Raw genomic sequence first — 16,136 nt, 5'->3', positions numbered from 1 at the left:
CCGCCCCCTAGCAACAGACCCAGCCTCCAGCGACAGGCCCCGCCCACTCCCGTGATGCTCGGCGCGGTGCCGCCGCCATCTTATGTGTTTCCCGGAGCCGGAGCCCGAGCCTGAGAGAGGGGCCGGGGGCTGGAGCCGGAGCCGGAGCCGGAGCAGCCGGCCGGAGGATGCCTGGCGGATAAATGTGGCCCAAACCCGACATCCCTTTGCTGTTGCTGCTGATCGTGGCTGTGGCGGAGACGGAGCGCCCAGGTAACGGGGGCGGGGACCGAGGACCCGGCAGGAAAGGCCGGGGAGCGGGAGCGGGGGCCGGGGCCGGGGCCAACCGATTACCCCAGGATACTGAGGTGCTAGGTGTGGGTGTGGGTGTGTGCGGCGAGGGGTGTGCCCGCGTATCACTGGGGAGGGAGGGGGGGGTGTGCCCGCGTATCACTGGGGAGGGAGGGGGGGGTGTGCCCGCGTATCACTGGGGAGGGAGGGGGGGGTGTGCCCGCGTATCACTGGGGAGGGAGGGGGGGGGGTGTGCCCGCGTATCACTGGGGAGGGAGGGGGGGGTGTGCCCGCGTATCACTGGGGAGGGAGGGAGGGGGGGGTGTGCCCGCGTATCACTGGGGAGGGAGGGGGGGGTGTGCCCGCGTATCACTGGGGAGGGAGGGGGGGGTGTGCCCGCGTATCACTGGGGAGGGAGGGAGGGGGGGGTGTGCCCGCGTATCACTGGGGAGGGAGGGGGGGGTGTGCCCGCGTATCACTGGGGAGGGAGGGGGGGGTGTGCCCGCGTATCACTGGGGAGGGAGGGGGGGGTGTGCCCGCGTATCACTGGGGAGGGAGGGGGGGGGGTGTGCCCGCGTATCACTGGGGGGGGGGTGTGTGCCCGCGTATCACTGGGGGGGGGGGGTGTGCCCGCGTATCGCTGGGGAGGGAGGGGGGGGTGTGCCCGCGTATCGCTGGGGAGGGAGGGGGGGGTGTGTGCCCGCGTATCACTGGGGAGGGAGGGGGGGGTGTGCCCGCGTATCACTGGGGAGGGGGGGGTGTGCCCGCGTATCACTGGGGAGGGAGGGGGGGGTGTGCCCGCGTATCACTGGGGAGGGAGGGGGGGTGTGCCCGCGTATCACTGGGGAGGGAGGGGGGGGTGTGCCCGCGTATCACTGGGGAGGGAGGGGGGTGTGCCCGCGTATCACTGGGGAGGGAGGGGGGTGTGCCCGCGTATCACTGGGGAGGGAGGGGGGGGTGTGCCCGCGTATCACTGGGGAGGGAGGGGGGGTGTGCCCGCGTATCACTGGGGAGGGAGGGGGGGGTGTGCCCGCGTATCACTGGGGAGGGAGGGGGGTGTGCCCGCGTATCACTGGGGGGGGGGTGTGTGCCCGCGTATCACTGGGGGGGGGGGTGTGCCCGCGTATCGCTGGGGAGGGAGGGGGGGGGGTGTGCCCGCGTATCGCTGGGGAGGGAGGGGGGGTGTGCCCGCGTATCACTGGGGAGGGAGGGGGGGGGGTGTGCCCGCGTATCACTGGGGAGGGAGGGGGGTGTGTGCCCGCGTATCGCTGGGGAGGGAGGGGGGGGTGTGCCCGCGTATCACTGGGGAGGGAGGGGGGGTGTGCCCGCGTATCACTGGGGAGGGAGGGGGGGGTGTGCCCGCGTATCACTGGGGAGGGAGGGGGGTGTGCCCGCGTATCACTGGGGAGGGAGGGGGTGTGCCCGCGTATCACTGGGGAGGGAGGGGGGGGTGTGCCCGCGTATCACTGGGGAGGGAGGGGGGGTGTGCCCGCGTATCACTGGGGAGGGAGGGGGGGGTGTGCCCGCGTATCACTGGGGAGGGAGGGGGGTGTGCCCGCGTATCACTGGGGGGGGGGTGTGTGCCCGCGTATCACTGGGGGGGGGGGGTGTGCCCGCGTATCGCTGGGGAGGGAGGGGGGGGGGTGTGCCCGCGTATCGCTGGGGAGGGAGGGGGGGTGTGCCCGCGTATCGCTGGGGAGGGAGGGGGGTGTGCCCGCGTATCGCTGGGGAGGGAGGGGGGGGTGTGCCCGCGTATCACTGGGGAGGGAGGGGGGGGGTGTGCCCGCGTATCGCTGGGGAGGGAGGGGGGGGTGTGCCCGCGTATCGCTGGGGAGGGAGGGGGGTGTGTGCCCGCGTATCGCTGGGGAGGGAGGGGGGTGTGTGCCCGCGTATCGCTGGGGAGGGAGGGGGGTGTGTGCCCGCGTATCACTGGGGAGGGAGGGGGGGGTGTGCCCGCGTATCACTGGGGAGGGAGGGGGGGGTGTGCCCGCGTATCGCTGGGGAGGGAGGGGGGGGTGTGCCCGCGTATCACTGGGGAGGGAGGGGGGGTGTGCCCGCGTATCACTGGGGAGGGAGGGGGGGGTGTGCCCGCGTATCACTGGGGAGGGGGGGGTGCCCGCGTATCACTGGGGGGGGGGGGGTGCCCGCGTGTCACTGGGGAGGGGGGGGGTGCCCGCGTGTCACTGGGGAGGGGGGGGTGCCCGCGTGTCACTGGGGAGGGGGGGGTGCCCGCGTGTCACTGGGGAGGGGGGGGTGCCCGCGTGTCACTGGGGAGGGAGGGGGGGTGTGCCCGCGTATCACTGGGGAGGGAGGGGGGGGTGCCCGCGTGTCACTGGGGAGGGGGGGGTGCCCGCGTGTCACTGGGGAGGGGGGGGTGCCCGCGTGTCACTGGGGAGGGGGGGGTGCCCGCGTGTCACTGGGGAGGGGGGGGTGCCCGCGTGTCACTGGGGAGGGGGGGTGCCCGCGTGTCACTGGGGAGGGGGGGTGCCCGCGTGTCACTGGGGAGGGGGGGTGCCCGCGTGTCACTGGGGAGGGGGGGTGCCCGCGTGTCACTGGGGAGGGGGGGTGCCCGCGTGTCACTGGGGAGGGGGGGGTGCCCGCGTGTCACTGGGGAGGGGGGGGTGCCCGCGTGTCACTGGGGAGGGGGGGATGCCCGCGTGTCACTGGGGAGGGGGGGGATGCCCGCGTGTCACTGGGGAGGGGGGGTGCCCGCGTGTCACTGGGGAGGGGGGGGTGCCCGCGTGTCACTGGGGAGGGGGGGATGCCCGCGTGTCACTGGGGAGGGGGGGATGCCCGCGTGTCACTGTATTGTCTGTGATTGATGTATCGAGGGGCCGTACCGGAATCATAGAATGGTTAGAGCACAGAAGGAGGCCATTCAGCCCATCGAGCCTATACCGGCTCTTTGTAAGAGCAATCCAGTTCGTCCCACTCCCTGTCGTCCTGCAATTCTTTTCTCCAAGTACTTATCCAGTTCCCTTTTGAAGGCCATGACTGAATCTGCCTCCACCACCCCCTCGGGCAGTGCATTCCAGATCCTAACCACTCTCTGTGTGAAAAAGTTTTCCCTCATGTCGCCTTTGGTTCTTTTGCCAATCACCTTAAATCTATATCCTCTGGTTCTTGACCCTTCTGCCAATGGGAACAGTTTCTCTCTATCTACTCTGTCTAGACCCTTCATGATTTTGAATACCTCTTTCAAATCTCCTGGCAACCATCTCTGTTCCAAGGAGAACAACCCCAGCTTCTCCAGTCTATCCATATAACTAAAGTCCCTCATCCCTGGAATCATTCTAGTAAATCTCTTCTGCATCGTCTTTAAGGCCTTCACATCTTTCCTAAAGTGCGGTGCCCAGAACTGGACACAATACTCCAGTTGTGGCCGAACCAGTGTTTTATAAAGGTTCATCATGACTTCCATACTTTTGTACTCTATGCCTCTATTTATAAAGCCCAGGATCCCGTGTGCTTTTTTAAACTGCTTTCTCAACCTGTCCTGCCATCTTCATCGATTTGTGCACATATACACCCCAGGTCTCTCTGTTCCTGTGCCCTTTTAGAGTTGTACCCTTTAGTTTATATTGTCTCTCCTCATTCTTCCTTCCGACATATATCACCTCGCACTGCTCTGCGTTAAATTTCATCTGCCACGTGTCCGCCCATTCCACCAGCCTGTCTATACCCTCTTGAAGTCTATCACTATCCTCCTCACTGTTCACTACCCTTCCAAGTTTTGAGTCATCTGCAAATTTTGAAATTGTGCCCTGTACACTCAAGTCCAAGTCATCAAAAAGAGCAGTGGTCCTAGTACCGATACCTGGGGAACACCACTGTACACCTCCAGTCTGAAAAACAACCGTTCACCACTACTCTCTGTTTCCTGTCACTCAGCCAATTTCATATCCACACTGCCACTTCATGGGCTTCAATTTTGCTGACAAGCCTACTGTGCGGCACTTTATCAAACGCCTTTTGAAAGTCCATAAACACCACATCAACTGCATTGCCCTCATCTACCCTCTCTCTTACCTCATCGAAAAACTCAGTCAAGTTAGTGCTGGCTTTCCTTTATTAATCCACACTCGTCCAAGTGACTGTTAATTCTGTCCTGGATTATCGTTTCTAAAAGCTTCCCCACCATTGAGGTTAACCTGACTCGCCTATAGTTGCTGAGTTTATCCTCACACCCTTTTTTAAACAAGGGTGTAACATTGCCAATTCCCAGTCTTCTGGCACCACCCCTGTATCTAAGGAGGATTGGAAGATTATGGCCAGTACTTCCTTCAGCAACCTAGGATGCAACCCATCTGGACCTGTGACTTCTCTACTTTAAGTGCAGCTAGCCTTCCTGCTACCTCCTCTTTATCAATTTTTAGCCCATTGAGTATCTCAACTACCTCCTCTTTTACTTTGAATTTGACTCTACTGTAGGGGATGGATGTATCGAGGGGCCTCCAATTCCCCTCCCTCACAGGTAACAATCTCATCCATGGCGCCGATTTTTAGCAAAAATAAAAGGGTGCAGAATTGGAGGTAGCTTTGTGACATGCATTGCAAGGTTGGAGACAGAGAGCGGGGATAAAGGGTATGTTCTCTGATTGGCGGGCCTCAATGTTTCACCCTATTTATCATGGGCTTGGATGAAGGAGCAGAGAATTGTATATCCCAATTTACAGCTGACACTAAGTTATAGAGTCATAGAGTTATACAGCACGGATAGAGGCCCTTCGGCCCATCGTGTCCACGCCGGCCATCAAGCCCTGTCTAATCTAATCCCATATTCCAGCATTTGGTCCATAGCCTTGTATGCTATGGCATTTCAAGTGCTCATCCAAATGCTTCTTGAATGTTGTGAGGGTTCCTGCCTCCACAACCCTTTCAGGCAGTGAGTTCCAGACTCCAACCACCCTCTGGGTGAAAAAGTTCTTTCTCAAATCCCCTCTAAACCTCCCGCCTTTTACCTTGAATCTATGTCCCCTTGTTATAGAACCCTCAACGAAGGGAAAAAGCTCCTTAGTATCCATCCTATCTGTGCCCCTCATAATTTTGTACACCTCAATCATGTCCCCCCTCAGCCTCCTCTGCTTCAAGGAAAACAAACCCAATCTTCCCAGTCTCTCTTCATAGCTGAAGCGCTCCAGCCCTGGTAACATCCTGGTGAATCTCCTCTGCACCCTCTCCAAAGCGATCACATCCTTCCTGTAGTGTGGCGACCAGAACTGCACACAGTACTCCAGCTGTGGCCTAACCAGTGTTTTATACAGCTCCATCATAACCTCCTTGCTCTTATATTCTATGCCTCGGCTAATAAAGGCAAGTATCCCATATGCCTTCTTTACCACCTTATCGACCTGTTCCGCCGCCTTCGGGGATCTGTGAACTTGCACACCAAGATCCCTCTGACCCTCTGTCTTGCCTAGGGTCCTCCCATTCATTGTGTATTCCCTTGCCTTGTTAGTCCCTCCAAAGTGCATCACCTCGCACTTTTCCGGGTTAAATTCCATTTGCCACTGTTCCGCCCATCTGACCAGCCCATCTATATCGTCCTGCAGACTGAGGCTATCCTCCTCGCTATTTACCACCCTACCAAATTTTGTATCATCAGCGAACTTACATATCATACCTTTTACATTCATATCCAAGTCATTAATGTAGACCACAAACAGCAAGGGACCCCACTGGCCACAGGCTTCCAGTCACAAAAACAACCTTCGACCATCACCCTCTGCCTTCTGCCACTAAGCCAGTTTTGTATCCAAAGTGCCAGGGCACCCTGGATTCCATGGGCTCGTACCTTCTTGACCAGTCTCCTGTGCGGGACTTTATCGAAGGCCTTACTGAAATCCATGTATACCACATCCACTGTGTTACCCTCATCCACACGCCGAGTCACCCCCTCAAAAAATTCAATCAAATTAGTCAGACATGATCTTCCCTTGACAAAGCCATGTTGACTATCCCTGATTAATCCTTGCTTCTCCAAGTGGAGACTAATTTTGTCCTTCAGAATTTTTTCCAATAATTTTCCTACCACTGATGTTAGGCTCACTGGCCTGTAGTTCCCCGGTTTTTCCCTACTCCCCTTCTTGAATAATGGTACTACATTAGCGGTTCTCCAGTCCTCTGGCACATCCCCTGTGGCCAGAGAGGTTCTGAATATATGTGTTAGAGCCCCCGCAATCTCCTCCTTTGCCTCACACAGTAGCCTGGGATACATTTCGTCTGGGCCTGGGGATTTATCCATTTTTAGGCCTGCTAAAACAGCCAATACCTCCTCCCGCTCGATGTTAATATGTTCGAGTATATCACAGTCCCCCTGCCGTATTTCTATGTCTACATCGTCCTTCTCCATAGTGAAAACAGATGCAAAAAATTCATTTAGAACCCCTCCTACATCTGCCGGCTCCACACACAGATTGCCATTTTTGTCCCTAATGGGCCCTATTTTTTCCCTTACCCTTAATATACTTATAAAACATCTTAGGATTTTCCTTTATTTTGCTCGCCAGTGTTATTTCATGGCCCCTCCTTGATCTCCTAATTTCTTTTTTAAGTATCCCCCTGCACTTTTTGTACTCCTCTCGGGCTTCCTCCGTCTTTAGCCTTTTGTATCTGCCAAAAGCCCTCCTTTTTTTCCTAATCCATTCTCGTATATCCCCTGACATCCAAGGTTCCCTGGAGTTCTTGGAACCACCCTTGACCTTTACGGGAACATGTTGCCATTGTATGGTCTCAATCTCCCTTCTGAAAGACTCCCATTGCTCCGATGCGGATTTTCCTACAAGCAGCTGATCCCAGTCCATTTTGGCCAGATCCTGCCTTATCCTATTAAAATCGGCCTTCCCCCAATTTAGAACCTTTATTTCCGGCCCCTCCCTGTCCTTTTCCATGACCACCTTAAATCTCACCGAATTATGGTCACTGTCACCAAAGTGCTCACCTACTAGCACTTCTTCCACTTGGCCGGCCACATTCCCTCGAATTAGGTCCAGTACCGCCCCCTCTCTTGTAGGACTTTCGACATGCTGGCTCAAAAAGCTCTCCTGGATGCACGTTAAGAATTTTGTACCCTCTAAGCCTTTTACACTCTGAGTATCCCAGTTAATATTGGGGAAGTTGAAATCCCCCACTATTATTACCCTATTATTTGCACAATTTTCTGAGATTTGCCTACATATCTGTTCCTCTATCTCCCCCTGACTGTTTGGGGGCCTATAGTACACTCCCATCAAAGTGCTTGCCCCCTTTTTGTTTTTAAGCTCTACCCATATGGCCTCATTAGAGGAACCTGCTAATATATCATCCCTCCTTATGGCAGTAATTGATTCTTTAATTAATATTGCGACCCCCCCTCCTCTTATACCTCCCCCTCTGTCTCGCCTGAAGATTCTGTACCCCGGAATATTGAGCTGCCAGTCTTGCCCCTCCCTCAACCATGTCTCTGACAGCAACAATATCATACTCCCATGTGTTTATCAACACCTTCAGTTCATCCTCCTTATTCGCAAGACTCCTTGCATTAAAATAGATGCCATCCAGCCTTGCCCTCACATATTTGCCCTGTCTTCCAAGCTGACTTGTTTTTTTCTCTACATTTGGCTATTGTAGCTCCACTCTGTATCCCATCCCCCTGCCAAGTTAGTTTAAACCCCCCCCAACAGTGCTAGCAAACCTCCCCGCAAGGATATTTGTCCCGCTCTGGTTCAGGTGCAACCCGTCCGACTTGTACAAGTCCCACCTTCCCCAGAAGCAGGCCCAGTGATCCAGGAAACTGAAACCCTCCCTCCTGCACCAACTCTTTAGCCACGCATTCATCTGTTCTATCCTCCTATTTCTATACTCACTAGCCCGTGGCACTGGGAGTAATCCAGAGATTACAACCTTTGAGGTCCTGCTCTTTAATCTGCTACCTAGCTCCCTAAATTCTTGATGCAGGACCTCATCTCCCTTCCTACCTATGTCGTTGGTCCCAATGTGGACCACGACCTCTGCCTGCTCACCCTCCCCCTTGAGAATGCCCTTTAGCTGCTCAGTGACATCCATGACCCTGGCACCAGGGAGGCAACAAACCATCCTGGAGTCACGTTTACGGCCACAGAAACGCCTGTCTGTTCCCCTTACGATAGAATCCCCTACCACTATAGCTCTTCCACTCTTTTTCCTCCCAGCCTGTGCAGCAGAGCTACCCCTGGTGCCAGGAAGTTGGCTGCTGCTGCCTTCCCCTGATAAGTCATCCCCCTCAACAATATCCAAAGTGGTATATTTGTTTGAGAGGGGGACGGCCACAGGGGACCCCTGCACTGCCTGCCTGCTCCTCTTACTCTGCCTGGTGGTCACCCAATTACTTCCTGCCTGTCCAACCTTTACCTGCGGTGTGACCATCTCACTAAACGTGCTGTCCACGACGTTTTCAGCATCGCGAATGCTCCATAATGAATCCATCCGCAGCTCCAGTGCCGCAATGCGGTTTGTCAGTAGCTGCAGCTGGATGCATTTCCCGCACACATGGTCGTCAGGGACACCGGAAGGGTCCCTGATTTCCCACATAGAGCAGGAAGAGCATAACACGGGGCTGGGCTGTCCTGACATGACTTACCCTTTAACTAATTAATTCAAATTAAATGAATCCCACCAATTTCACTTCAATTAAAAGGTATACTCAAGGGCCCTTGCTGAACAGCAGTCCCCCACTACACAACAGAGACCCGAGAATCCACAAACTCTAACCTTAGACAAATTCAGCAGGAAAATACTCACCTCTTCCTTGGTGACGTCCCACTTGGATTACTTTTTGCTTCTTATTTATCTTGGGTCCAGGAGTTAAGTCCCTGAAAACAAAATATAAAATCGAACCTACCCTTTAAATTCCCTCTACCCCCCAAAAGGTTAGAGGAGGTGGGAGGGTGGGAGTCACTACTCGTGTAGTGTCTCGGGTTTAGCAACCGCTCCACCTATATACGGGTACCAATGAATTGGCCCCGCCCCCTGCCTTTGAAAAAGCCGCGAAGCTCTTTCCCTGCTGGGGATAAAGACTCACGTAGGTGAGTTTAATCACTCACCTCAGGCCTCCGCTGCTCCCTTTATCGACTCGCCGCCGCTCCAACCAGGTCCGCTCCTCCTTCCCCGCTGCCGACCGCTCTGTGGGAGAGAGAAAGAAAGGCTCCTCCTCCGCCACTGTCGACGTTAGGAGACATAGAGTAAGTGTTGATGGGAGCAGGAAGTTACAAAGGGACATTGATGGACTAAGTGAATGGGCTCAACTGGTAGATTTTTTAATTCATTCATGGGATGTGGGCGTCGCTGTCAAGACCAGCATTTATTGCCCATCCCTAATTGCCCTTGAGAAGGTGGTGGTGAGCCGCCTTCTTGTGGGAAAGTTTAAGGCCATCCACTCTGGACCTAAAAGATGGATCAGACTATTTTCTAAACGGCGAGAGACTAGAAACTGTAGATGAGCAGAGAGATTTGGGAGTCCATGTACACTAATCACTACAATCTAGTGGACAGGTACAAAAAATAATCAAAATGGCTAATGGAATCTCGAGGGCTGAAATACAAAAGTTGGGGAGCTCTGCCTTATTATTTCAAACTGACTCCAGGTTTAACTGGATTGGAACCAGTCTGCTGTAAGTCCTGCCCTTTCTCTGCTGCCCCTGTCTCGTGGGGAGCGAGGGATGGTGGGGCAGTCCAGTGAATGAGCTAGCCTTCAACAATGTACCCAGCTCCAACCGCTTACAAAGGAACAGCAGAAATACTGGAAATTGGAGCTAGAAACTGGAAATGTTAGGAATGCACATCAGGACAAACTGCTGGCACCTGGAGGGAGAAAAGGTAGCATAGCCTTTCGAGAGAGACCCTCGAGCACTACACTGCTCAGCAAACGAAGGGGTGTCAGGTGGGGCCAGCTAACACTGCTTCTGTACATTGGCAAAGTTGAGGAGATTTGATAGAGGTGTTCAAAATCATGACCGGTTTTAACAGATAAGGATAAACTGCTTCCAGTGACAGAAGGGTCGGTAACCAGAGGACACAGATTTAAGGTGATCGGCAAAGGAGCCAGAGGTAACATGAGGAAACATTTTTTACGCAGTGAGTTGTTATGATTTGGAATGCACTGCCTGATTCAATAATAACTTTCAAAAGAGAATTGGATCAATACTTGAAGGGAAAAAAATTACAAGGCTACGGGGAAAGAGCAGGGGACTGAGACTAATTGGATAGCTCTTTCAAAGAGCAGACTCGAATGGCCTCCTGTGCTGCATCATACTATGAAACTCGGGGATGTGCAAGAGGTCAGAATAGGAGGAGTGTAGAGATCTAGGAGGGTTGTAGGGTGGAGGAGGGTACAGAGATAGGGAGGGGCGAGGCCATGGAGGGATTTGAAAACAAGGATGAGAATTTTAAAATTGAGATGTTGCCATTGGAGGTCAGCGTGCACAGGGGTGATGGGTGAACGGGACTTGGTGCGAGTTAGGATACGGGCAGTAGAGTTTTGGATGAGCTCAAGTTCACGGTGGGTGGAAGATGGGAGGCCGGCCAGGAGAGCATTGGAATAGTCAATTCTGCAACAAAGGCCTGAATGAGGTTTCAGCATATGGCATGTGGATTTAAAGGCCAGGTTTAGCTAGGTCTGGAACACACGGGCTGTGTTGGGCAAGAGGTATCTGACTCGCTGTGTTTATCTTTTTAAAAAATGCGGCATTGTAATTGGAGGATAGAACCAAAGTAAGGTCCCTCAACTGTTAGCTGGAAAAGTCCCTCTGTTCCAATAAATGTGTAGTCATGTCCACAGATCCTGGTTTGCCATTTTAAACTGCTCGTTCTGTCTTTGTTACAGGCCCACGGCTAGGTCTGGCGAGACTTTTGTCAGGTGAGTGTTTTACAACAGTACTTGAAAATTAAAATTGCACATTGTTGTCAGTGACATGGAATTTCTTCAACATTACATAACGACTGAAATAAAAACCGAGTAAAAGGAAAAATCAAACGGCAAGTCTGTCAGCATCTGAGAGAAGACAGGCAAACCTTTTTGGATGTAGTCCCGTCAGTACTGGCAGCTGTGGTTCTGACAAAGGAACTGTCTGGTCTCTCTTTTAGATGTAAACACAGAGTACTGGAAACACACATCATCCGACAGGGGAAGATAGGTTAGCGTTTGGATGGGTCTTGTGTTCCTTACAAGTGTCTCGATGAATGTAGGATTTAACCAGGGCCACCTGGAAAAGCCCTGATTCCTAATATTGCAGACCGGCCTCCTGTCCGGGCTCTCCCGTTGCCCCGGCCTCCTGTCCGGGCTCTCCCGTTGCCCCGGCCTCCTGTCCGGGCTCTCCCGTTGCCCCGGCCTCCTGTCCGGGCTCTCCCGTTGCCCCGGCCTCCTGTCCGGGCTCTCCCGTTGCCCCGGCCTCCTGTCCGGGCTCTCCCGTTGCCCCGGCCTCCTGTCCGGGCTCTCCCGTTGCCCCGGGAGGGGACAGGTGAGCTGGGATGCTCCTGGATGATGTGCAATGTACGCAGTCTCGATACACTGATGAAAGATCCCACCACACAATAAAGTACTCGTATCAGTAATGGTGGCCATGAAACTACCGGATTGTCATAAAAACCCATCTGGTTCACTAATGTCCTTTTAAGGAAGGAAACCTGCCGTCCTTACCCGGTCTGGCCTATATGTGACTCCAGACCCACAGTGATATACAGTCAGGAGGGAGTGGCCCTGGGAGTCCTCAACATTGGCTCTGGACCCCATGAAATCTCATGGCATCAGGTCAAACATGGGCAAGGAAACCTCCTGCTGATTACCACCTACCGTCCTCCCTCAGCTGATGAATCAGTCCTCCTCCATGTTGAACACCACTTGGAGGAAGCACTGAGGGTAGCATGGGCACAGAATGTACTCTGGGTGGGGGACTTCGATGTCCATCACCAAGAGTGGCTCGGTAGCACCACAATTGACCGAGCTGGCCAAGTCCTACAGGACATAGCTGCTAGACTGGGCCTGCGGCAGGTGGTGAGTGAACCAACACGAGGGGAAAAACTTACTTGACCTCGTCCTCACCAACCTACCTGCCGTAAATGCATCTGTCCATGACAGTATTGGTAGGAGTGACCAGCGCACAGTCCTCTTGGAGACGAAGTCCCGTCTTCGCACTGAGGACACCATCCAACGTGTTGTGTAGCACTACCACCGTGCTAAATGGGATAGATTTGGAACAGATCGAGCAGCTCAAAACTGGGCATCCATGAGGCGCTGAGGGCCATCAGCAGCAGCAGAATTGTATTCCAGCACAATCTGTAACCTCATGGCCCGGCATTTTCCTCACTCTACCATTACCAACAAGCCAGGGGATCAACCCTGGTTCAATGAGGAGTGTAGAAGAGCATGCCAGGAGCAGCACCAGGCGTGCCTAAAAATGAGGTGCCAGCCTGGTGAAGCTACAACTCAGGACTACATGCTTGCTGAACAGCGGAAGCAACATGCTATAGACAGAGCTAAGCGATTCCACAACCAACGGATCAGATCAAAGCTCTGCAGTCCTGCCACATCCAGTCGTGAATGGTGGTGGACAATTAAACAACTAACGGGAGGAGGAGGCTCTGTAAACATCCCCATCCTCAACAATGGCGGAGTCCAGCACGTGAGTGCAAAAGACAAGGCTGAAGCGTTTGCAACCATCTTCAGCCAGAAATGCCGAATGGATGATCCATCTCGGCTGCCTCCCAATATCCCCACCAATCCAGAAGCCAGTCTTCAGCCAATTCGATTCACTCCACGTGATTTCAAGAAATGGCTGAGTGCACTGGATACAGCAAAGGCTATGGGCCCCGAAAACATCCCGGCTGTAGTGCTGAAGACCTGTGCTCCAGAATTAGCTGTGCCTCTAGCCAAGCTGTTCCAGTACAGCTACAACACTGGCATCCACCCGACAATGTGGAAAATTGCACAGGTATGTCCTGTCCACAAAAAGTAGGACAAATCCAATCTGGCCAATTACCGCCCAATCAGTCTACTCTCAATCATCAGCAAAGTGATGGAAGGTGTCGTCGACAGTGCTATCAAGTGGCACTTACTCACCAATAACCTGCTCACCGATGCTCAGTGTGGGTTCCGCCAGGACCACTCGGCTCCAGACCTCATTACAGCCTTGGTCCAAACATGGACAAAAGAGCTGAATTCCAGAGGTGAGGTGAGAGGGACTGCCCTTGACATCAAGGCAGTATTTGACCGAGTGTGGCACCAAGGAGCCCTAGTAAAATTGAAGTCAATGGGAATCGGGGGGAAAACTTTCCAGTGGCTGGAGTCATACTTAGCACAAAGGAAGATGGTAGTGGTTGTTGGAGGCCAATCATCTCAGCCCCAGGGCATTGCTGCAGGAGTTCCTCAGGGCAGTGTCCTAGGCCCAACCATCTTCAGCTGCTTCATCAATGACTTTCCCTCCATCATAAGGTCAGAAATGGGGATGTTCCATTCGCAACCCCTCAGAGAATGAAGCAGTCTGTGCCTGCATGCAGCAAGTCCTGGACAACATCCAGGCTTGGGCTCATAAGTGACAAGTAACATTTGCGCCAGACAAGTGCCAGGCAATGACCATCTCCAACAAGAACGAGTCTAACCACCTCCCTTTGTCATTCAACGGCATTACCATCGCCGAATCCCCCACCAACAACATCCTGGGGGTCACCATTGACCAGAAACTTAACTGGACCAGCCATATAAATACTGTGGCTACGAGAGCAGGTCAGAGGCTGGGTATTCTGCAGCGAGTGACTCACCTCCTGACTCCCCAAAGCCTTTCCACCATCTACAAGGCACATGTCAGGAGTGTGATGGAATACTCTCCACTTGCCTGGATGAGTGCAGCTCCAACAACACTCAAGAAGCTCGACACCATCCAGGACAAAGCAGCCCGCTTGATTGGCACCCCATCCACCACCCTAAATATTCACTTCCTTCACCACCGGCGCACAGTGGCTGCAGTGTGTACTGTCCACAGGATGCACTGCAGCAACTCGCCAAGGCTTCTTCGACAGCACCTCCCAAACCCGCGACCTCTACCACCTAGAAGGACAAGGGCAGCAGGTACATGGGAACAACATCACCTGCATGTTCCCCTCCAAGTCACACACCATCCCAACTTGGAAATATATCGCCGTTCCTTCATTGTCGCTGGGTCAAAATCCTGGAACTCCACACGGACTGCAGCGGTTCAAGAAAGCGGCTCGCCACCACCACCTCGAGCTATTAGAGATGGGCAATAAATGCTGACCTCGCCAGCGATGCCCACATCCCATGAACGAATAATTTTTTAAAAAGCTGCCTTTTCTGCCACAAACATGCAGGTGCAGCCAGCAGTTAGGAAGACAAATGGTATGTTGGCCTTCATTGCAAGTAGATTTGAGTACAGGAGCAAGGATGTCTTACTGCAGTTGTACAGGGCCTTGGTGAGACCACACCTGGAGTATTGTGAGCAGTTTTGGTCTCCTTACCTAAGAAAGGATATACTTGTCATAGAGGGAGTGCAGCGAAGGTTCACCAGACTGATTCCTGGGATGACAGGACTGTCGTATGAGGAGAGATTGGGTCGACTCGGCCTGTATTCACTCGAGTTTAGAAGAATGAGAGGGGATCTCATTGGAACATATAAAATTCTGACAGGGCTAGACAGACTGGATGCAGGGAGGATGTTTCCCCTGGCTGGGGGGGTTCCAGAAAGAGGGGTCACAGTCTCAGGATACGGGGTCGGACATTTGGGACTGAGATGAGGAGAAATTTCTTCACTCAGAGGCTGGTGAACCTGTGGAATTCTCTACCACAGAAGGCTGTGGAGGCCAAGTCACTGAATATATTTAAGAAGGAGCTGGATAGATTTCTGGACACAAAAAGCTTGACGGGTTATGGAATATGGTATTGAGATAGAGGATCAGCCCTGATCATTTTGAATGACGGAGCAGGCTCGAAGGGCCGAATGGCCTACTCCTGCTCCTGTTTTCTATGTTTCTCACAAGAGCCAGTTGTTTATTTGCAACATGTTCTCTTTTTGTTTCCGGTTCCCACCGTTAGTAGGTTTTCTTTTTAGTGCTGTGTTTTCACTAACGTGCACTGAGATGATCTCTGTGTTCCCTGCAGTGCTTGTCACAACTCAAACACTTAGTGTGCAGCAACACCTCTAACAGTTCATTACTTAAATAATGGGAGTAGTGTACCAGTATCATTTGGATGAACAGTCTGACCGTTGGTAACTGAGTATTGCCTTGCCTTTCACAGAGCTGCGCTGCACCCCTGGAGAGTTTGCTTGTAAGGCTGGCACTATTCAATGTATTCCTCTAACGTGGCACTGCGATGGCTGGCAGACCTGTGAAGATGGCAGTGATGAGCTGGATTGCCCAGGTAAACTACTGAACTGTGGGATTGTGTGTTACATGTGATCGTGTGTGTAAATAGCTCCTTTATTTTATAGTTGCTGTCTTGTTACATGGACTACATTTATACAAATGCAGGTGACGCCAGGGCCGGCCGTCGGCCTGCGCGGCACTTGGGGGAGGAGGGTGTTGGTTTTCTGTCCAGCACTGTCAGCAATGGCCTGTTCCAGTGCAGTTTGCCTGTCCTTTAATTTCCAGGATGCTCCCTGGGGCTGAGCTGGGTCTCAAGGTTGCTTATCTTTCCAGCTTTTCTCTTAACCCCATTTTCACGTGAACTAGGATATCATAGATCAGCTTTGATTCAGAACTCTAACGTAATTATAGAAAGTACTCTTTGTGAACAGGATTGATTTATGTATGGTGTTTTTGTGAATGCAGTTTGAAATTGATGCGTATTTCTGCTGACCTTGTGTTCTCTAATAACTTACTCCTATTCTGCATAGCATACTGTA

The 16,136-nt window shown here is 53.4% G+C and overlaps 1 protein-coding gene across 3 annotated transcripts in view; it reads left to right on the top strand.

Annotated features, from left to right (window-relative positions):
• The first annotated feature begins 40 nt into the window (after positions 1 to 40).
• Positions 41 to 16,136, top strand: part of dgcr2 (DiGeorge syndrome critical region gene 2) — a 79,827-nt gene continuing 63,731 nt past the window's right edge. Inside the window, exons 1-3 of one of the 3 annotated variants that reach the window (XM_067978119.1) lie at positions 41 to 252; positions 11,108 to 11,140; positions 15,530 to 15,652. In XM_067978119.1, the coding sequence (XP_067834220.1) occupies positions 183 to 252; positions 11,108 to 11,140; positions 15,530 to 15,652 (226 nt within the window). In that variant the 5' untranslated portion in view covers positions 41 to 182. The remainder of the gene's footprint in view (positions 253 to 11,107; positions 11,141 to 15,529; positions 15,653 to 16,136) is intronic. The other 2 variants (XM_067978117.1, XM_067978118.1) reach the window with 2 other exon arrangements.

This window comes from Heptranchias perlo, unplaced genomic scaffold (genome assembly GCF_035084215.1).
Source record: "Heptranchias perlo isolate sHepPer1 unplaced genomic scaffold, sHepPer1.hap1 HAP1_SCAFFOLD_228, whole genome shotgun sequence".
NCBI lineage: Eukaryota > Metazoa > Chordata > Chondrichthyes > Hexanchiformes > Hexanchidae > Heptranchias > Heptranchias perlo.
Note: the sequence above shows the minus strand (reverse complement) of the source record. Positions and strands in the feature narration are given on the sequence as shown.